Raw genomic sequence first — 23,635 nt, 5'->3', positions numbered from 1 at the left:
CCTCTCCTACATAGACTTTAAATCTGAAGGGCTGCAAAGAAGTTCTTTTCTGAGAGGCAAGCAAGAATACAAAGAATGGAGGAAATGGGAAAAACAGTCTCCACAGCAGCAGAAGCATTTTTTTTGGTCCACATCAACTTTTCTCATTTGGGCAGAACACTTTTGAGCTGATTGCTATCACTACATTTGGGCCAATGGGCTTTTAACTAACTTTTTAACTAAATCTTCTGCTGAGGACAACATCTTTTCCAGGACTTGGTGAGGACATGGAGAGTTGTGAGATGGGGGTTTACTGGCAAAGGGTGTAAAAAGACTGAACACCAGCAGCCACTGGTCTGCTGGGTCTTGCAAAGGCAGGGAACAGCTCTGTGTCAAGAAATCAAGAATGGTCCAGCACTTTGAGCATCCATGTAGGACCCAGAAGAGGGATTCCTCACTCCACTGCAAATTCCTTGGGTGAAACTGAGCGTGTAGTTTGCTCTCCCAAACTCACATCTCCTGGAGATGTGTTTCCTTCTCAATGATTTCAACAAGACTTTTGAGGAGCTGTTGATCTGAGCTTCAGCTAATCCATCTGTAAAGTGGGTGATATTAGATGCCTACACAACAGGGATGCTGTCAGGGTAAATGCATTAACGACTGTGAAATGCTCAGTTACGACCATAATAGGAGTGATAGAAGTAAGGCAATAGATCATTGGAACTGATTTTACGTAGAAACATATGGTACAGAGGAGGATAAACAAGTGTATACGGAGTCTGCTGACAGGTGTGAGCCAAATGTTAGGAGCTGCTTTCCAAACTGAGCAACAGTCAGCCTCCCATCTGCTACCCCCCAGCCTGATGCACAAAATGAGGGAAGGGTGGATGGAGCAGCGGTGTAGTTAAGAAGATCTCTCAGGTGAAAAGCAAAGTGTTTGCTTACAAATGCTTCCCTTTTTTTAGGTCATTCTCTTTCAGCAATGCAGAAGTATGAAGGTACCCAGGCAACAGCTTTCTTAGCAATGGTAAATCAGGCTCCTTGCCTTCTTATTTGCTAGCTATAAGACCTAGGGATCAGACCTCAGTGCTTGGTAAAAGCAGGTGACCACCCTGAAAATTATTAATTGTTAATTGAATGGCTTTAAAAAAAAGAAAAAAGATGCAACAAAATATACATTCAGCAAAAATGAAAGCTTTTTTAGCTCTGTGAAACATTTCTCTTAATTGCAAATCTCTTTGCTATTCAGATATGCTCTACAGTCAGCACAAGGAAATAACAAGGGAGGAGTCAACCCACTCAAGCTGGAAGGAGCAGCTGCACGAGCAGTGAAAGGAAGGGCCCACAGTTCCACTTGAGCTCACTGGGGTGTTTTCTTTGCTCTGAAAAGGAACTCTTTCCACTTTGTCAACTTTTCAGCCTCTCCATCCCTGTAGCCACATAGTGTCTTCATCCCTGCACTTTTGCCCTTGGAATGTTTCTTCAATCTTTCTTCTCATTTGTTCTGTACCTCTCCCCTTCTTGACTTCCACATCCCACCCCAACAGTTCCCCTCGCAAACTGCAAGAAAAACTAAATAGCAATGGGGAAAATAAGTCACCATTAAAGATCTCCATACTATTTCATATCTGGACAACAGCTAATGCAATACAGCCCCAGTTCTCATCTCATTTCTAAGTTCTGCAGTAATGGACAGGGTTTATTACAATAATATGGATGACTTTTAAAGGCCCTGATTTTAGAGCAATTTAGATCTGATTTTCTAGAGAAACACAATAGGGTGTGGACTTTCAGTCTCTTGCATCTCTAAAATCTAGACTTGTTAGACTACTTGTACAGCTAGACCCAGATTGTCAGTTCTAGTGGTGCCACCACTACAGCACCTTTTTCTCCAGCTTTCATGAGTAACCGAACAGCACAGAACACTGCTGCAACCATTATTGCATTAACCCAATGCTCTGTTCATACCCTTATACCATTTCTTTGCTCTCTGTCACGTCAGATGAACTGCTGCTAGTCTCTATTTTTCAAGGCCCTTCACTGCCCATTCCCAAATCATCCCTCATTCATTGCTAAGGAACTCACTCACCCCTTCAATAAGTTTGTGATATCAGTCTCTCTCTTACATCTGTTTGGCATTCAGACAAGTCCCTCCATACTTCTGGTTGGGAATTGTTCACCCTACACATCCACAGGTTCAATCACTGTTCTTCCTTCGGCATGATACTTGCAGAAAAGCTCAGACATTAGTAAGCTGAAATTTTCACTTAGTGGGTGGATCATTGTGGTCCCACTGCATGGTTGCCTAGTCCTCCTCCCATCTGTTTGTATCCATCTGTTGTCCTTTGTCCTATGTGTATATGATAAGCTCTGTTATTAAGGGACTGTCTAATTGTGCTGGTCTGTGCAGCGACTGGCATATTCTTAGCCTCTGACTATGGCTCTCAGGTGTCAAAGCAACATGAGCAACCGGAGAGAGCAATTGCTTCATTTACAATCATATGAAATGGCAATGACAAGAGACAGCTGGACATCCCTGTTGATCTTGTTGCTTCAGTTACTCTTTTGCTTGCTATCACACAGGACTAAATCCCCGGGTGTGGTGTGTGTGTGTGTGTGTATTTGTGTGTGTGCACATGCACTCTGCTAAAAGTAATCCAAGTCAAACATAAGGTCACATAGGAAATGGAGACACTCTCATTTACAGCCACTTACATACACGCACACTTCCAAGAGGGTGCAGGAGAAACTCTCCTACGCATCAGCTTCAGAGCCCAATGAAAATGCCACTAATTCTGCCTGATCAAGGCAAATGTCTCTGTGCTGTTCAGCAACATCAGCTGCCATGGACTCCCTGCAGGATGATAAAACAACCCCTTCTGCTTCAGTGGCAGGCTGGAGCTGGGAGCTTTAGGAAATGCCAGGCTCTGGCTTATCTGAGGATCTAACAGTAAAACGTTTCTTATCACATTGCTTATCCGTAAAGTGTTAAACTGAAAAGCATGTATGGAGCAATATATTCAAAAATATATTAGAACCCAAAATCTACACATCCTGATTTGCATGCCAGCAATGCCCCTAAGCCAACTTCATGGACACTTTCAATCCCTGTGGACTCAATATACTCACCTTCATGCCAGTCCCTTCTCCTTCCACTCCAAAAAAAAGGTAGCATTATGTCAAAAGTGATTTTGTTGGAAAATAATTTAACAAGAGGAAATTTGATTTTCACTCCCAGGAGATGTCAAAATAAAAGCTTCTTATTTTTACTCTGTTTTTGAAACAGAACATTTTCATTTTCTCTTAAATGTCATCTCAGGTTTTTTAAACCAAAAAATGGCATGAGAAAAACCAAGTTGTTCTCTTGTTTTGAAATGTTGACAGGAAACAAGAACTTTTTTTAGCAGTTAAAAACTATTTGCTTCAAGAATTTGGAACATTTTGAGTGAAAGCATTCAAAAAGAATCATTAGAAATTCTTGTAAGGCAACACTAGGTTTCCAGACTTGTTTAATAACATGAAATAAGATTCATTCCTTACCCTGAACTGTCTCCAGTGGGAGACAACACAGACAAACATGAGGCCTAGGAAGTATTATCCCCATTTGGTATATGGAAACTTAGAGACACTGAAACAAGTGACTTAAGCACAGCTGAGATGGAGATTGTAATATGATGATATATCAACTAATAATAAAGCAGTGTAAAAATGGAGAAGTCACTGCATAAACACTAAGCGTATGATTAATTTTCTCCCTTGGTATGGGCACAGCAAGACTCTTATTGCTTTCTGAAGTATGTCTGTAAAAAATGATGACACAACCTAAAAGTCATATTTTTCTGGAGCTGAATGAACTACGGCTTGGAGCCACATGAAATCTGTTAGACAAAGGCAGGTCAAGAGGCTGCCATTAGCAATATACCTCCTCGCACAGTAACAGTAAACACGCAGTGCTTCTGCATTGTGTCAGCTCAGGACCTTACTGTCTGTGACCAGCACTGTATCCTCCCAAGTGCCTGCATAAAGGCAGTGGATGAGGTGAAGCTGTCTCCATAATTATCCCTGGCATGAAGGTGAAACATGGTTAAAGTCCTTCCACTCAAAGAAAGCATGAACATCACTGAGCTACTGCTATGCCCAGGGGTAAGCAAGTACAGCTTTTATGAGCAAAGCCCCTGGGATTTGCTCCTGGCCTAGGGATGTTTTGCACCGTTTCCAGAACAGAACTGAGATGATGGTGTTTAGCAGGATAGCCCTTAATGCTCCCAAATACTACTTTACCTTCTAAAAGCTTTTGCGTTTTTCTAATAGATGTTTTGATATGTGGCAGCTGAGTGAAATCTTGTGGAAGCTAGTGGATGTGACAGTCATTTCTTACTCAGGATGCATGTCCATAACCTTTAGGCTGTCTTTTGGAATTAAACATCTGAATTATAAAGTGCCTTTGCACAAAAAATTGAACCGTGTTCACCACACAGCAGAGATGGGATAGGTGGGACAGTACCAGTGGGGGCTGTATGGTTTCAGTGGTACTGCATGCATACGCTGAATACACACAAGATGGATAAAGAGGGAAAAAAACCACTTCAGAAGCAGACAGGGAAGGCAGCAGGAAGCCAAGGACAGCTGGAATAGCACTTAAATGTGGTGATTGTGGAGCAGTAGCACAATATAGACCATTTTATCTGGGGCTATGAATCATGAGGAACTCTGTGTAGGAGATTACCTTAGACCTTAGTCCTCCTGTCCCAGGGAGCTCCCTTGTCCCCTGGCACCTGGGCTAGTGAGAGTGTCAGCATTGGAGCTGATGACCTGCTTGCACCTTAACTACCTGTTAACATGTAGGCCTGCATCAGAGCCACAGCTAGCAGAACTGCTGGTTTCTGCCTCTAAGGAAACACACCTTCAGCACTGGCTAAGTTGTATTCTTCTTGAGCTGCAATGCAGACACTTCTTTTTGAGCCTCACTTATAGTCAGTAGAGACTATAATCAGAGTCACTGACTAGTGACCAGCTCAGCTGCAAACATCTCTGCTGAGGCACCTCTTTGTCTTTTGATTGGATGAGTCCACTCAAAGTACTTCTTTTTATCTCTGCACAATATCTAGCACAGAGGGTTCATTTAAACTCAAGCTGAGAAATTACTATTATACAAACACCCACAACACATGTAATGTAATGGGTGTATGACCCATTACTTGTGTAGGTAATAAGACTGAGTCTGGGAAAGTTATCTTCCCACCTCCAAGCTCTTGGGAGAATTAATTACATTTTTGCAATGCGTCCTGGGTGGCAGTTGCCTATCAGACCTCTTCTCCCTGCCTCATGTGTATTACATGGCTCCTACTGGGAAGAGAGCCCTGATCAGCATGCACAGCTATGTCCCACCAGCAGGCTCTGTGGCACGGCAGCAAGGTAGCCCAGCTCTCACCCTTCTCTGATGCATAACAAAATCACCTCGTTACCAGCAGCTGCTGTGCTGGAAGCCAACAGAAACCAGATCTGTTTTACCAGGAGGCACATTAGAGGAAGAAAACTGCTCTCCAGCACAGTGTTTCATATGGGGGTGGGCCAGGAGTCACTTTGGTCACAAGCTTTATTGGCACACAAGTATGAGATACAGGGCAGATCAGTACTGAAGGGGTGGGAAACTCAAGCATGGAAATTTTTAGAAATGAAAGCAGGGAAGGATGTGTCTTAATTTTGTTTCCCCTTGGGGATGTCTACAAATGTGCAGGAGGACACACACTCCCTTTGTTACCACAAGCCCTCGGTTGGCACTGAACCAAAGCTGTTAACCTTCCCCTCTTAACCTCTCAGGCTTAGTAGAACGTTAACCAGAGCTACTCAGCTTATTTGATGAAGCTGACTCACTCAAAGTGGGCTCAGTATGTGGGTAGAGTGAGTTCACATCTACTGCAAAATACCACATAAATATATCCATGGAAAGCAGAGTGTAAGTGGGAAGGTTGGGATGTTGCTGAGAAACACAGCTCCCCAGTATCTCTCCTTTGATATCTCCGTGTCTGGGGCTGAAAGGCAAATCACACACCGAGATACTGAAGCTGGATTCTTAACATCTATTTCAGTAAGGCTGGGCAGTTCCTGCTACTGCAATTGCAAAGCACCCAAAGGAATGCAGGAACAGCCTTGGATGGTCACACCAGAGGTCCATATAACATTTACCATGGCTAGACTGGTGGCCAGAAGCAAAAGTGAAGGAGTATAGGTTTAGAGCAACCCTTCTCCAGAAGGCCTCCCTGCTTTGCCCATTGGACAGACAGGAGCTGAGTCTATATAGTACACCTGAGGTTGCATCTGCATCTAAAGTAACCTACACTCTTAAATAAGTCCTCTAGCAATTCACAGATAGACCATACAGAATCAGAGACAGAGAGAAATAAGGACAAGGAACAGGCTCTGGACAGAAATGTTCTTTTTATCGATTAAGCATATATAAAATCTATAGTGCTGCTGATCCACCTTGCTTTAGGGGAACATCAAGAGGAAAGTTAAACAGACATCTTCTGGATTGTATGTGAAATACAGTAGTTGGCAATCTCACCTGCCGTGTCATTATTCAGGCTAGATGTTTGTAATGACCCATCCTGCTCTTAAAAATCAATAATATAGGAGGTTCAGTTCAAACAGTCCCATTTAAAGTGCATGTTTCATGTCACTCTTACCGCAAGATTTTAGTTCAGCCAATGCAGTTATAGAATGGATGACTTTGTACACTACATACTATGCAAGCAATTAGTGGTTTTTAAAAGGAAAGGTTACTTTGCCCTGAAACTTGGCAAAAGCCACATGGTTAGTCTTCACCTATTCTCTTAATGCTGGAGGAGGAGAAAGCTCTCTCTGTGACATAGCGATCAAGACAAGCTCTGATGCAGACAGCTAGCATAGTGTTGAATTTCCTTCCTGCAGCACTTCTGCAATAATAGCTGCTGTAATTGTTCAAATTATAAAAAATCACAGGAAAACATGGTACTTTTCTCACCCACGTGTAGCTACCTTCTATTCATCAAAAGAAATTATCACTTTGCCACCGTAGATGTGATTTATATATTACATGCCCTTGTGAACCTCAATAATGACAATCTCTCGGTCTCAAAAGAATTGAATTACAGAGCACAGGAGTGGGTTACGTAGAGTCAGTCCAGCTACTTCCACAGCAGTCCATTTTAATCTGCTTGTTATCTTTCTCTTCAAGGGAAACTAGTTATTAAACTTTGGAGCAGCTGGCATTTGTACTATCTTTTACTTCAAGTGATGTTTTTCTGTTAGCTGCAAACCATGGCAAAGATGAACCGGAGAAAGTTAACTCAGGATATACACCCCAGCAAATGTTATCTTTTATTTTACATGCAACACATGGTTGCATTTGTATTTCCTTATTTACAAAGCACAGAGGACACACTATCATGTCTTGGGTTTTGCAGTGTTGGACAGCATTGGAGACCTAAATCTGAATGAGAAACAAATATTTCTAGCCAAAAATTGCCCTGGTTTGACAGCAAGGGGTGAAACAACACACATGATGACAGCTATTTTAAGGAACAAGAATTTCTCTCCTGCACCTAGGAAGGGTCATTGCCGGCTTTCATTGGTGTAAAACAGAGGCTGGCTTGACTAAGAAAAGTGATAGAGTTTAGATCAGACATCTGACTGAATGTCAGCCCAGCTAAGCCTCACCTAAACTCACCATTTCTTGCCAGTAGAGGTGCAGAATAAGCTTCCTCAGGTGTTAGCTTGCTTTGTCAATAACTGGGTTATGATGAGGCCCTACCTAGTCCTACACCAGAGAATACTGACGTTCCTCTGCATAGATTCCTGCACAACTTTCAACACTCAGCTCCTGCCTTTAGTGTCATGAGCAATGTGTCATGCTCAGCTTATCCATTATTTCCTTTTCCAGTAGGAATAAAGCTTTTTATGTTGTAATCCATCAGCAACTGATCAAATGTAAGTTGGGCTCAGCACTTGTTGGTTCAGGCTACACAGTTTTCTAAGAAGGCAGAAAACAAGAATATTTCTGTGAGGTTCATTGACTGGGAAAGTGGGTTACAGGGCTGCCCAGCAGGTTAGGCTTTGTGGTACAGAAGCCGTGCCCCAGACTTATACACAATGGGGTCAAAGCCCCAGGCAGCTATATGGCTTTCCTGGGAAGAGTTAGGCTTTCGCAGTGTGACTCATGGAAATCAGCACACCAAATGGGGAATAGAAATGCAGGAGTTCAGCAGCTCTCTCTGAGAGAGGAGCAGCGCTTGGTCCTACACCACCAGCAGCGATCTCTGCTCAGGATCATTTTGTCTGAATCCTCTGCAGGGCTCAGGTGCCCGAGGAGCTTTTTCTCACAATAGAGGCTGGAGGAGCTGCTGCCTTTTTTATTCTAGAAGAGAAACACCTGGAGCACTACACGATTATTGGAGCAATGACTAGAAGCTGTGGAGCGCTCTGCACCCAAATGAGCATTCTAATTAACAATGAGAGATCCAACAACATCTTCTCCAAATGGCTATGGATATTTAAATTGTTTGACATAAAGAGGAACAATTTCAGCTGAAAAGGCTGAAGACCCTTTCTTTTCCCCTAATCCTACAGACGGTGTTGAGGGCATTTTAAAGATAAGGGGGAAAAACTGCTCTAAATCACATTGGTAGAGGGAATATAAAAAATATCTCATAACCCCAGGAGCTGCAGTAACCTTGAAGCTTTCAACAAAGTAGGATGTGAGCAAAGAAAGTGGCATTGGTTGTCTCTTAGATAAGATTGGTTGTGTGGGACTATACCTTTATCGTCTCTCTCGCTCCCTCTTGTTTCCTCTATCTGACACTTTCCAAGCACCCAGTTTGTGCAGTGCCATAAATGAGAACAAAGGAGATGGAAGGAGGTACAGATGCTTGCAGTGGGATGGTGAAGCAGAGCAGCGCCAAGATCCTCAGGTGCCACATGGCTCCTCAGCTCTGGTGGTACTTTGTAAAGGGTGGGAAGGTGTCAGCATGGTGCACGTTATCATACCTCACCCAGAGAATGGTCCTTTAGGAGGCAGCCTGCAGACAATGTCAATCTGGCTGAATAAGTAAGGGGCTTGATGTCATCTGCACATTGCCCCTCAGTGTTGCAGGTGGTCTAGTCCACTGTGGTCCACAAAAACAAACAACCTTTTGGTTCAGAAGGTGGAGTAAGGGGAAACAACAAAGTAGGCCAGACCTTTCCTGAAAATGAATGTTCATATTTCAGAGACATATAATCGATCTAAATGGGAATATATGCTCCAAGAAAAAAATCAGAAGCACGACATTATATGAGGGAACAGCTCCACAGGGCTAAAACATCCTTTTTTATCTGTTTTGTAGAAGTCTGTGTTTAAAGTGTTAGGGGTTGACACATCTAATAGCCCAATAGTGGTACGGCTACCACAGCTCCATGTTCTTGGGTCCAACCAGTAGTGAGGCTGAGCATGTATTAACAGGCACAAGGGCTAAAACATCCTTTTTTATCTGTTTTGTAGAAGTCTGTGTTTAAAGTGTTAGGGGTTGACACATCTAATAGCCCAATAGTGGTACGGCTACCACAGCTCCATGTCCTTGGGTCCAACCAGTAGTGAGGCTGAGCATGTATTCCCAACAGGCACACATACACCCAATAGTTATATATATGCATATGCATATATGCATATGTGCTTGACCAGCTACACAGATCAACACAAGAAATACAGCACTCACACAAATTCCAACACCACCACCAACCTCATCCTCTTGCCCTCTTTGGCTGACCAGGATGAAAGCCTGTTACAGGAAAATTCATATACATATGTATATATATACACACATACAGTCTGGATCCCCGCATAACTGGCCTTAGATACCCAGTCTACCCAGTAACTGCCCCTGGATCCCCTGGCCTCCCAGTTGCCTCACCCACAGGCAGACACACGCATGCACACAGGCACAAGCAGGTCTCTCCGGTAGCTGGTCCAGGGACTGGCATAGAAGTAACTTGACAGTGGTACTGCAAGGGTTTGTGGAAGAGGCGCTGTGCCCAAGGATGCTTGCCGCATGCTGCAGCTTGGATGCAACGGTGGAAGCCTGGGTGTTCCTCAGCATCTGGGACTGGACACAGAATGAGCACTGTAACCCAGGGCAGTCCTCAGCGGTGATTCAACAGCAGGGGAGACATAGCCTCAGAGGCCTTGGATGGGTTTCTCACAGTAATTGAGGGCAGCATCTTAATTTTTAATCAGACACTTGCATTATGACCGGTGCGATTTGTTTACAATCTGCCTGTGAGTCCCTGTAGTGACTTTAGCCAACTTAAAACAAAGAGAAAAAAATGACACTGCAATATAACCGCATACATTGGCAAACAGTGCAGTGCCTTGACTTTACAACCTCAGCACTAGCATCTCTTCCAGGACTGAAGCACCAATGTTTCTCCCAAATGCTTGGGATGGGAATTACCTGAGGTGACTTTGTAATACCAGCTGACTAGTGCCAACTTTTAAAGTGATGACTACTGTGTAATCACAGTCCTTGGACTGGCATTTCAGCTTTCCTCAATTTGTTTCCTTTTCCCTTTCTTTCCAAATGTAAATATATGTTGCTTGCCAGATTTCTTTTACAGAATGTCAAATCTCATGATACTGAAATAAATTGTATAAATGAGCTCTAAGCAACAATGTTCTGCCTTCCTTCTGCCATAGTCGGCCTGATCTAGCCTCAGTCTCACAACTGTACATAAGGAATGAAAGTCTGTTTCAAATCTGGCACAAATATTGACATCGCTTCATATTTGAATGTGATAAAGTTATTAGTGGCTTACAAAGTTGCCATCTAGCAGCTGAACCGTCAGTACTGTCTGTGTGCAGGCATAGCTGAGGCATGGATTTATCAGGCTACTGAGAAACAAAGGGCACAGTTTCACTGTTACTTTAAGTCAGCTGAACCTGGCACATAGGTTAAGATGAAGAAACAGTCCTGCTCACCAATTAGTGCTACCCAGACATGCTCACCTCTGTTCCTCCCTTGTGCTGATACTGGCCATCATGCCAAAGCATGATGAATCAGGTCCGTGACTTTATCTCACCTCAGCTATCCCAGAACAAATAAAAGCAAATGAGATGTTTGGTTTTAAACCAAATCAGTTCCTTAATCCTGGTTATGGCATGGTTGTGCAAATGCTTACAAAGAAAGTGAAGACAAGAAGGTAGGAGGAAAGCAGGACTGTGTCCTCTGTAGCGGTACAGACCCAGATTGACCATGACCCTTCACCATAAGGGGACTGTAGTCCTCCCTCTGGGGACACCTGCAGTGTCACACACGTTCCTGGTTGCATGACAGAGGAATTCATATAGAGGTACCGAACCCTCTTCTTCCCCTTTTCCCTCTCTCCAGCTGTCCTTAATTGCAAGGTAAAACACACTGAATTAAACTAGAAAATCTTCCTGAAGGGCCAGTTAGGTTTACACTATGTGTCAGTGTCTCTGCGGTAGTTCAATACAAGGAAATCTTTAATAACAGATATTTAAGGTCTGGTTTCTCCTCCTACACTGCAATCGGTCAAGTGTAGCTCTGTTCACGACTGTGGAGGCATGCTGTTGGGAAACGGCTCTTAGGAGAGACTCTTTTCAAAATGATGAAGAAAATGTCTGCTCTCATTGTTTTACTCTACTTTTTCCAGGTTTTAAGATCTCTCTCCTGTGAGCAGCATCTTTTTTCAGAGCACACAACACTATCTGGAACAGTATGAAGTTATCCAGCCTATATACAGCAGTGCTCTTATACTCTGCTTGATATTTCCCACTGGCAACATAAACCCATTTATTTCTTGACTCATCCTTTCATTAGCTATAATCCCATTGCATATATTATTCATAGAATAATATGAATTCAGAAATATATATTGGTGTCTTTTTTTTAATTATCCTCAAATCAATCTTATTTTTCCTCCCATTCTTTAAGCCAATGGGGTTTTTTTCAAATTAATTTTCCACTAAGGCTCATTTCATTTCACTTTGTATAATCTGGCATGTATGGAGCAGAACAAGGAAAATATTCAGGTCTATTTATATGAAATTAAATGGAAGTGATATATCCATGTCTTTTATAGATGGCTTTAATTTTCTCTGTAAAAGCACCTTACCACACTAAAACTCTTTGTGAAAGCAAAGTATTTCCCCAGAATGAAAATTTAAACTACCAAAGCATCAACATAGCAGGTGGGAGTCTTTATTACTTTTTACCACATACCAGCTCTTTAGACCTATCAGTGCTGGTACACACAAGTATTAAGCTCACTAACAGTTAGAGAGATCTGTATACAGATACATAGCAAAAAACTTAAATAAAATTGAGACTACATGCTTTGCAATAGTATAACCTGACTCCAAGAGGTATCGTAGTCTGGTAGGCACAAAGTGATGCCATAGCTGAGGTCCCACTCGACCGCAGCATATCTAGTGTGAACTTAGGCAAGTCATTTTTACTCTGTGTCTATTTTCTCTAAAGTAAAACGGAGTCTCTAACACTTTCTAAAATTTCTCTAATATGCAGGAAGAATATTCTTTGCCTTTATGACTTTTTGGGAATCCCTCTGACCAGATAACCTCCCTTAGTTATTTCTGCATCAAGCATGCGGCTTCTCACGGAACCAGAGAGTTTAAGTGATAGCGAATTTATCATGTCCCTAGATCAGTTTTTTCAATGTTTAAATACAAACACTGAGCCTTATTTTAGCTTAAATTTGTCTAAATCCAACCCATTTGACAATATTAAAACACTGTTTCTTACTACAAAAATAATCTTTGCATAGATTGTTGATCATCATAATGTAGTAATTCTAAAACCTTCAATATTTACTTTAATAAAACAACAAAACAATTTCTTCTTTGGAAGTGCAATATAGAGAGATTGAGCCTTTTTGAGTTCTAAATGTGAGACAGGGCATCTTTCAAAATTCAAATTATTCTCCTATCTGTTTCGGTTCCTTAGCCTCTTATTTGGCTTATTTAGCTCAGTTTTGATTTCTTCAAGGAAAGAAAGAAACCTTCCAGACAGAAACAGTCTTTGCTCTAATCTAGATAGAATTATTTTTTAATCTGTCCAAGGCTTTTAAATAAAAGCTACCTCTTCTGAGTCACTTTTGCTTGCCTCTGAAGAAATACAAAGGGCATTAGGGCTATCAGGAGACTGATTCCATTTCAGTTAGTTCATTTCCATGTTTTAAATTTCTATTTCTTAAGTCCTGGTTGCCCATGACCCTTCTAGGTAAGCGTTGTCACCCTGGAGGATTTATGGTTTATTCCTGCTAGATCCCAGATTGGGTTCTCCCCATTTCCATTCCCTGAATAAAATTCCTGATGACTTTTGATTAGCTCTTCTCTTCTTTCCTTTATCCCTCCTTGTATTCCCCATCATGCTCATATCCCATCTGCTCTCTTCAGTACTGCCAGCATCTCCCAAATGACACCAGTCTAGCTGGGATTGCAATGCTAAAAAAGTCTCCATGTCTGGAAAATGTCACTCCTGTCTATACAAATAACTAATTATCTGCTTGCCCTCTTCATCTACATGCTGAGGAAGAAAGTAACCAACCAGACTGCTGTAGGAGTCAGACAGATTTCTCTCTCACTGAACTTCTGCCCAGTACTTTTTTGCACAGAAGAAATATGGAGATTGGATATCACAGAGTCCTGATCTGATTCTTTAGCTGTCTTTTTGTTCCCTTTAGTCTCATTACGTCAAGAAAGGGAGGAAAAGTGGAATAAAATGGCCCTTCAGGTGTCATTTAATTCATAGTCCTGCTTTGTTAGGCTTTCAGGGCCAGGGGAGGATGCAGAGGTTCATACGAAGAGAACATAATAGCAGTGGTTTGCCAAGATAACCAACAATTCCAGGGAGTTCAGGTCTGCTGTTCTGCCACAGTCCTTTCTTTTCTACCAGGAACTTTGTCACTCCACGAAGGGACCAGCTAATTGCATCAGCATTTTGTCTCTCTGCATGTAGCTTTAATTCTGCAGCCCTAAGCACTTCCAAGTTTGCAGCTACTGAGCAAAGCACAGAAAACAAGTATATATTTTCAAGGTACTAAAAGGAAATAACTTACAACATGGCTGCTTTTAAGGGAAGAAAAGAAAAACTTCTATCAACAGTAAGTGGAGTAACATCTGATTGATGGAAGTAACGATTTCTCCCTGTCACAGAAACCACACGCCCGTTATTGGATAAAGCAACTGTTTCTGTAGGCCAAGGCACATGAAAGAATTGTCAGATGATCCATTGCAGCTGTTCAGATGTGTTCTCTTTGCCTACAGAAAGGATAGCGCTGCATGAAGGAGAGCACATTTGATGCTAACTGCCTTAAATGTAGCCAGGCACTGAGAAAGCACCTTATTTGAGGAAAAAGGTATCCTACAACATGTAATTCAGTGGTCCCAGTACTCTGAAATAAAAAACAGTGTGATAATTTTCTCCAGATATACTTTTTTTTGGCCCAAGACTTTTCAGTTAAGACAGGTCCCCAGGGATAAGGCACTGTGCCAATGTCACTACTTGGCTGATAGCAAAAGCCATAGGCTACTTCAGGATTTCAGTTTTCCTTAAAAATATATGAAGGGAGTTAACAGCCTCTGTTGCGGAGTCATAAAATGTAACTCTCTTGTTGGTGCCCAACAAGAACTATTTGTACTTCACAACAGAGATATAGCTTAAGTTGTACCCTCTCCATGGATTTTCTCCCCAACTGGATGCAATTGGGAGGTTTCTTTCTCCACTTAGCTGGGAAACCTTTCTCAAAAGGCAAGGGTAAGGTTCGGTCTTTCATAACTTTTCTTACAAAATATGAGTAAGGCAGGGAAATGGCAGTGCCCCCCTTTTAAAAGGAGAAATACAAACAGATGATGATGTAAAAAATACTACTGATATACTAAATCTGTCAGTTTTCTCAGGCAAAAGAAGAAAAACATGAAGATCCTCATGAAAATACAGAGCATCATGCATTATCTTGCCAAGAAAAAATTAGTATTGTGAGCCCATCTTACTGAACAAGCTGGGAACAAGTCTTTAAGTGGAAAGAATAAATGCAACTTCACCCAATTGCTTTATTAGCAAGCAGAATATGACCCTAATATTTCAAAGTGTCCAAAAACAAACAAAAAAAAAGCCAAGATAAATGCACAGGGCCAGCTATCCTAAAGGGAGTAATGGAAAGTGTGACTCTTAAAACCCTAATGGATGTTTCTGAGATTTCTGCAGTGGCATACAGATATGTTAGACAAAACAGGTTTCAGTAAAGATTATATGATTTTATGCTGGCTAAAAGAGAGAACTGTTCATAAACAACTCAATGAATTGTGCAACATATTTTGTGCATCAGCACAACCCATCATATCAGTAATTAGAGGCATACAATTGGATCTAAATCTAAAGATCAGCTGCAAGAGCAGACAATTCAATGCTCCTGCTCCTGCTAAGAAAAGCTTGATATCTAATGTGGGAACCAGACTGCAAATAAAGGAATCCAAAAGTACATATGTTCATTTCCATGGAAATGCTTTGCATTTGCATTCTGCTTGAAAGATTACTGGCCTAAGGTTTCTTCTTGAAACTACTTATGAAACGGCAATATTTAAGTCATCCAGAGAGGATGCTGCATTTCAGGGCATGTCATACAAAGCTATTTCAGGCAAATGACAACTTCTAGCTCTGAACCTTGTGCTCATCAGTCCTCCAGATTTTCAGAATGTGGCTGCTCAGCGTTTTCTAAAAATCAGGCCCCAAGAAGTACCTCAAGGTTTCTTCTTGAAACTACTTATGAAACGGCAATATTTAAGTCATCCAGAGAGGATGCTGCATTTCAGGGCATGTCATACAAAGCTATTTCAGGCAAATGACAACTTCTAGCTCTGAACCTTGTGCTCATCAGTCCTCCAGATTTTCAGAATGTGGCTGCTCAGCGTTTTCTAAAAATCAGGCCCCAAGAAGTACCTCAGATTGAACATTCAAAAGTTAGGGTATGGATCATCACCAGACTTTGAAAACCTGATCCAAGTCCTATCTCTGCCTTCTTCTTAAAATATTACCATGTTCCCATAACCAAAGTATCTCTGTACCTCTAACAGCCCTGTGCTGCAGAGAAGAGCTATCTCAGCTCCCATCTACAAATACTAGGAAAACAAGGCACTGATAGCCAGGGTGCCTTGCCCAAGACATGAGTAAAAGCCAGGCAGGGAAAGGATTGGAGTCCAACACACACCCCTACTCCCCTCAACTAAACTAGTGTCCTGGTTTCCTTTATATTCTGTGTCTTTTTTAATGATTACTGAATTTCTCTACGCTGTTCTCCAAAGATGTAATCTGATTACAGTTTCTGTTCAAACTTTCTTGTGCTAACTGCAGCTGAAGCCTTGATATCATTGTTTAAATTTATCCATCTGAAAGCTTCAGCTGAGTATTATTATTCTGACAAGAGTTTTTCTAGACAGGGCTGATGAAATTAAATGGAGAGCCACAAATGAAGATTTTAATCAAGATTAATACCTGCATTGTTAAGGGTTGACAAGATGTATGAATATAGTGATGTTGTCATCTATTAAATCTTTTGATCCTAAAAAAAGAACCAAGGCTTTGGCTCTACCTCTGTTTTGATGAGTGTGAGAGGGCTTTAATTGGTGGGGTAAGCAGAGTGTTTCTCAACATTTCTGCCCAAAGACAGGAGGTAAAAATCTACCAGCAGAATCCCTGGAAGCTCTGCAGAGATCCTGATACTGCCAAGCATTTGCGTTTGGGTCTGTGTTTCTGAGATAACTTGAGTCCCTGAACAGCTGGTTAATAATTATAAGAGGGGAAAAAGTCTGTGTCCTCCAGCCAGCAGCCAGTGTCAGGGAGCAGCAAGTGTTGAGCCAAGATCTCAATTAAAGTACAATCTACAGGTCTCTTTAGACCATTTCCACCCCTTGTAACTGATGAACGAATTCAGTGATGCCTCCCTGAGCTTGATGCTGATAATCCCCTCCTACCAACATCTTCTGATCGAGCATGGGGTCCCCTTTCTTCACGTACGAGATGCCTGCATCTGCTCCCCTTGCAGCAGCTTGCCAACTCCCCTGTTCCAACCATCCAGGTGTCTGCAGACAAGCCAAGGTCACCATGTAAACAGCGGAGGATCAGGGAAAGGATTTGAGGATTGACACAAAGTGAAGAATTGAGCAGAAAAAGCCCATACACAAAGGGAGGAGAAGTGAGAATGTTTTGGAGGGTTGTTAGTTTTGCTTTCCAAACACATCCAGTAGTTGATTTGAAAATGTCAATACAAACTCTTCCCATACTGCAGTCCAAGTTAAAGAACAGACATACAGCCCTGCGCTGACAGACAGCTAATGGGAGAAACTTTGGCAGAGAGAAATGGAAAGGAGCAGCTGAGGTCAAAGGTGTGGGTAACAGCTTGTATTGGGTTTGCGTGGCAAGGTTTTGGTAGCGGGGGGGCTGCAGGGGTGGCCTTTGTGAGAACATGCCAGAATCTGCCCCCACGTCGGATGGAACCAATGCCAGCTGGCTCCAAGATGGACCCGCTGCTGGCCAAGGCCGAACCCATCAGTGATGGTGGTAGCGCCTCTGTGATGACATATTTAAGAAGGGGGAAAAAAAGCTGCACAATTGCAGCTGGGAGAGAGAAGTGAGAATAGGTAAAACAACTATTCAGACACTAAGGTCAGTGAAGAAGCTATGGTTGGAGAAAGACTCTTTTCCTGATAGCTGACCTGCTTTATCGAGTTTTTAGACTCATATAGCTTATCCCTTCTTCCTCAGATGTTTCCACCTCCTTGGTGATGTCAAATCAACCATGATGTAGCCATACTTTAAGGCAGGAGTGAAAAAACTTGGAAAGAAAATAGAGGAAGGGGAACAGGATTGAGCAGCTGGCAACAAGACCGTTCACAACCAGCCATAAATGTTTCTGAGGGTGAGGAAGGACTGAGGTCTTTAATCCTTTTCTCTCTATCCTTCACAACCATGTGAATTCCTGAGTGGAAATTGCAGTCAGGTCACAGTGAGACAGTGAATTGCATTTATGGAATTTAAAGGCATATTTAGCCTCTCTGCAGCGCTGCGGGCCTTTGCTTTTTGTAGGCTTGCATAGGAACTCAGCACTGAAGTAGCTAACCCCAAATGATTCAGAAAGCATTACACGCACATGAACACAAGTCATTGCATGCCACTCTGTCCCCAGGGTTCACAAAAAAAACCATCAACACCTTTTTTTTAATCTTCAGGAAGAAAATTTCTGCCAATCTCCACCATTAACTGACATGCTTTTTTCTTCTACAGCATTTTTGAGCGATGGTTAAGAAGACACAGGCCCATGCTAGAAGTTTACCCAGCAGCCAATGCACCCATTGGGCACAATCGAGAAAATTACATGGTCCCCTTTATCCCCCTTTACAGAAATGGAGAATTTTTTAAACCCTCAAGAGAGCTGGGGTATGACTATGAGTATCTGCAAGAACCAGGTAATGTTACTGTTTTGGGTAAATGTCAAATTTGTTGCCTATAACCTGGAATATGTCTGTAAAATGAGAAGATATTAAAAAAATTATTTTATTCCAGATTTTTCCCTGAATATAGTCCCAAATTGTACTTGCTTGTTTTCATATTTCTGGTCTGATGTAGAGTCAACATGATACCATTAGAAAAGTTCCAACCAAAAATCAGTCACTGACATCAATGCTATCTATGCTCGCCTATTAAGAGCAGAATCTGCCCCAAATGGTCAGCTCATGATCAGAACTGGGGAGAAAAAGTGCTGGATTTGGAGTCTTGCCATTTGCCCAGCTCAGCTGTTACAGTGCAACACAAATGGGAACCAATGGGATTTCCAAATTTCTGGACATGGTTTAAAGGAGGGCAGATGTAAAGCTCTCTTTCTAGTTTACAAATGTAATCTGATCTCTTAAATACATGGAGTAAAATTCACCAAGGCAACAAAGGCCAACACAAGGTCTGTGCAGCACTTAAAACAGTGATCCACGGACTTTTTGCTTGCCCTATGGTTATTTATATGAACACAACAATAATTCATAATGCCAATTTCATTTAATCAAATTAAAGTTGCACTGTTTAGTGATGGTTTTGACTTGCATTGCTGTTCAAAGATAGTTTAGAGTTGGGGATCTTGGCACAAGGAGGACAGAGGCCCTTGGGGCTGTAGCTGCTGGGGAACCTCAGGTAGACCAGGTCTCATGCTCTGAGTAGCGGACTTCATAGTTTCGCTTGAGTAGTACAGCCCTCCTTATTGTATACAGGAAGGGTTAAAGTCTATTAAAGATATAAAGTTGCCTGGAACTGATGATTGCTCAGATACTTTGGCCCAATCCTTTATAAAACTGGGTCATTGGAATGATCTGATCTGTTACGTTCACCACTGCCAAAAGCTACCCGGGATGTGGGATGCAGTTATCCTTGCAAAGCATTGGCCACTGAACAGATAGGTTACTGGGCATGTTTGCTTTCCCTGTTTGAGGCAGAAAACTTTCTGTGAGCGTGTCTCTTCAATTAAAAGGCAATTAAGAGCTGAAAGTCCAATTACTATGTAGCAAAAGCACCAGGGACGTTTTAGCGATGCTAGCATTCTTACAGCTTGCTTTTTGTCTTTATCAAAACAATTAGCTCTCAGGGCATCCCTGCTTTCCTGACAGAGTTTTCTTACTAATGGGGGTGTATGGTTTCTGCATACTTGATAAACTGTCCAGTCATGCATTTATCTTGTTTGTTCGCTTCTCAAGTAAAATCTAGCTTGTGATTTAAAGTCATCCAGAAAACACTTTTTTGACTATTTTATATGTAACGAAAGGAATCTGCAACTCTCTTGTATAATTGTTAAGGCTGTTTTAGGACTACAACCCAGGGACAGAAGTCAATGTTTCTCCTAACATGCCATAAACAATTTGGTCAGCCCAAAGTATTCAGACAGAAAATAATCTAATAAATGCTTCAAATATAATATCAAAATATTGTTTTGGTCTTATTAGTAGTATTTTTGCTTTTTTCTTCATGTTGGCATAATTTAATTCCTGATCAAGACCAGAAATATTTATATATATTTTTAATGAAAGACACTATTTTCCTAAAACCACGTTATTCCTAAAATTGTACCACTAAAAAAAGTGCCAAATACCATGACTTTCAGAAGCACTGAGCCTGAATTGGCACTGCAAAAGGAAGCAAATGGTAAACTATTTACCATTTAACAATTTAATTCTGTTACTTCCTGGTGTCTTCCTTTTTCCCAGGGGAGCACACAATCCTCAGAAAATGAAATTCTTATTAAATTCTGCCCATGTTTTTAACACGGTAAGGTAAGGAAAGTAGTTCCTTAATTATTTTGAAAGATCAACACAAAGAGTGAAATTCAACCTCATTTAGAAAGCCCAGATAATCCTCAGATGTCGCTCAACTTCTTGTTAATCTCACTGAGAAGAAGGGAGCTTAAGCTATTTCTTATCTGAAGGGAAGAACGGGTTACAAATGGAAAATGGGCTGGAATCTCAAAATGCAGATATGGATTTTCTCAGTACTCCAGTGTTTAAACCCAGACTTTTCTCCAGATAGGAATGCTGGGTTCCTGTTCAGAGAAACATAGGAGTAAACAGGAACTTCTTGGTAGAGGAGCTGAAGCAGGAAAGCCTGCTGACCCTCCCCGAAAGATCCCGTGTACTGAAGGGAGAACAGAAAGTCTGTGACTGGCAGCCAGGAGTTACTAGACATATTGGAAAAAGTTACAAAGGAAAAAAAAACAATCACAGCAGTGAAGATCTGGGTGGTCGAGAAGAGGCAGCATTTCTGCAGATCTTCCAAATGAGGAGGAAGAGGAAAGGGAGAGGAAGAGGACAGGACAGAGTGAGGAATGAGCACACAAGACCTGGCTCTGTCCTGTCCTCAAGACCTGGCTTGTTTGCTTTTAAAGGAAGCAGCTGGAGGAAAGCAGCAAGGGCAGCAGTTCTGAGTTACAGCACTAGCAACTTGGTAGAGATGAAGCAGGACTACACAGAGCATGATGAGGCTGGCTACAAGAAATAAAACTTGGAAAGAATCCAATGACAAAATGGCATTTTAATGCTAAATTATATTGTTGTTGTTGTTCCCCTGAGGAAAAGCTGATGCCTGGAGCTCTGCTTTCCACTGAAAAGCAAATCAGTGTGTGACAGTATGTGGTTATTTTAATTGCAGCTTCATTTATTTTTATACATATGACAGCCCTGAAGCAGAAGTGGTCACAAACAGTGTGCGTGGAAATCCATCCCTCAGGAATCAAAGACACATGTCAGAGTCTAGTTACCAGGGAGCTGATCTGAGCAGAAACCAGAGCAGACATGAGAACTGTGAACTGTAAAACTACCACAACCCGCATGGCTTACCGAAAACGAACGTTTGTTAGCATCAATAAAAAAGATTTGGAAGACTAACGGCACCACCTAGCAATAGCTGTCAAAACAATTTTCTATGGCAAGAGCTATTCCAAGCACTTACATTTCAGGGCCTGGACTGTCTTCTCTATTTTTTTTTTTCTTCCAGAAATAGGAACAGATAAATCCGTAGACACAGCCTTGACTTTTCCCCAGAAAATCTCTCTCTCTCAGTGGGAACAATTTGATGACCACTACATGTGTAGCTGGGTAATTCACTTTTTTTTTTGGAAAAGCAGGCAGCTACCCAATTATAAACCCAGGGATCTAACCATCAGTTGCAATTTTTGGACATCCTAACTAAGGATCTTTGACACTCAGGGCAAAGCAAGGGATAAGAGCATTGTGATTACAACGTAGAAGGCCAGGTTGCTCAGGGATGTGTAGCAGGAGGAGAGCTCATATCCAGAGTCTGACTGCAGCTCATTTCTATTTCTGGCTCTTCAGCAATTTGGTTGCAAAATCACATCCAGGCGAGTAGAAAATGTGGCAGCTGGCAAATATGGTACCACCATGGAGGGACTCTGTTGGCCACAATGTGAAAGGGCAATGTTATGCATGTATCCACTCTGCGGATGTGCCATCGTTGCCAGTGAGTGGGCAGGACTCCACAGCAACGTTACTACGCAGAAGTAACAGGCGGAGACAACTCTAATCAGCTTCAGCACTGAAAAATGAATTATAAAGTTGCTGTTAGCCATGCAGAAATGGTCTGATTCTCACTGTTTCTAGAGATGAAGGGTGGGTCATAGTTTCCTGATTTACCTACCTTGGGCTGAAGGCGGAACTGAAAGGGAGCAGTTTGAGTTGACACCATTAGATACTGTAGCTCTACCATAAACAACCCACTACCACCCACTGCACGGCATCTCTTGCAGTCCAAAGATAATGGACTATGGCTGAAAGTCTTCAGATTTTCTCTTGTTGTCAGAAGACAACATTTCAAAAGACTTTCCAAGCTGGAAGGAGACCCTGATTAAGTTAGTGGGAGCTGTGAACTTTCCATCACTGCAGAGACAAGTGATCCTGCCTTAAGACAGACTGAGGGACTCAATAACTTGAATCCCTCCCAGCTCATCTTCCTAGTTTTTGATTGTGGAAGTCTCACTGGTATTTCCTTTGACCACCCAGAGGACACAATCAGTGAACCATACACACAGAAGAGATGGCAGAAACTAAATAGAAAGAACTTGCTCACCAGGATAAGAAAAAATTTGCAAGCTTGACCTAATAAGACATGTTTGTGCTGCCTCAAGGTTTGCTTTAGAATCTGGTGCCCGTTAACTACCCATGACAGGGGTAGAAAAGCATGTAAAATGGAATAGCAAGACTGCCAACATATCAGTGGGGCATATGGCAATAAATAAATGATAGAAAATTTGTTTTGTTTATTTCTTGACTGGCCAGAATCTTTATTTCTAGTTTGTGGAATTAACCCTGGAAAGACTTCGTCATCCTCTAGTTTACATAGAAGGAATATCTAAAATATATAAATATTCTTAAAAAAAAAAAATTAAATATTAAGGTTTTTTTTTCATCCTTGGGATCCATTATATCAATAATGTAGTTTGACATTACCACAGAAGGAAGATCTCAGGATGCCCAATAATAGATTGGCCATAGCACGTTTCTTCTTCAATCATCATGGAAAGTCCACATTATTACCCTAAATATAGGAGGTACACATTTCTTCACCTTAAAATCACACTGTTGTGATTTCCTACCCTCTCAATGACATCCAGCAACCCACACAAAATGGACTGCCTGGTATTTTAAAATTATATTAAAAAAGAACGATCTGATGTATTAAGAGTAAGAAATTATTTGTTGCTGTTACCTAGAGCTAACATTCTCTGTGAGAAGGAAGAGTTGAACGCTAAGACCATGGCTGAGGTTAATCACTGCTATTTTCCTATCAGAAAGAGCAAGATGATATTGTTGGTATTAATCACTAATAGGAGGGTAGATATCAAACACCGGCCTGACCTGGCTTCCTTTTGCTTTGTCATGAACCTATTGACTGAAAGGGCAGTTTTAATCGATGTTCATAGCAGCTTCCAGTGAGGATTATCATTTGACTCTAAACTGTGATATAAAAGGAACGGAATTGGTGTTGGCTAATGTCTCCCACAAAGCAGCTATGTATCATCCCCACCACCACGGCTCCCTTGACACTTTGCCCAGGTAGTCATC

At 41.7% G+C, this 23,635-nt stretch overlaps 1 protein-coding gene across 1 annotated transcript in view; it reads left to right on the top strand.

The window, feature by feature from the left end:
• The window catches only part of TYR (tyrosinase), a 63,826-nt gene that overhangs the window by 27,283 nt on the left and 12,908 nt on the right, over positions 1-23,635 (top strand). Inside the window, exon 4 of the mRNA XM_009286275.1 lies at positions 18,309-18,490. Within this exon, the coding sequence (XP_009284550.1) occupies positions 18,309-18,490 (182 nt within the window). The remainder of the gene's footprint in view (positions 1-18,308; positions 18,491-23,635) is intronic.

Source organism: Aptenodytes forsteri, unplaced genomic scaffold (assembly GCF_000699145.1).
Source record: "Aptenodytes forsteri isolate BGI_AS27 unplaced genomic scaffold, ASM69914v1 Scaffold376, whole genome shotgun sequence".
Taxonomy (NCBI): Eukaryota; Metazoa; Chordata; class Aves; order Sphenisciformes; family Spheniscidae; genus Aptenodytes; species Aptenodytes forsteri.
The sequence above is the reverse complement of the archived record's forward strand: the minus strand, read 5'-3'. Positions and strand labels throughout refer to the sequence as shown.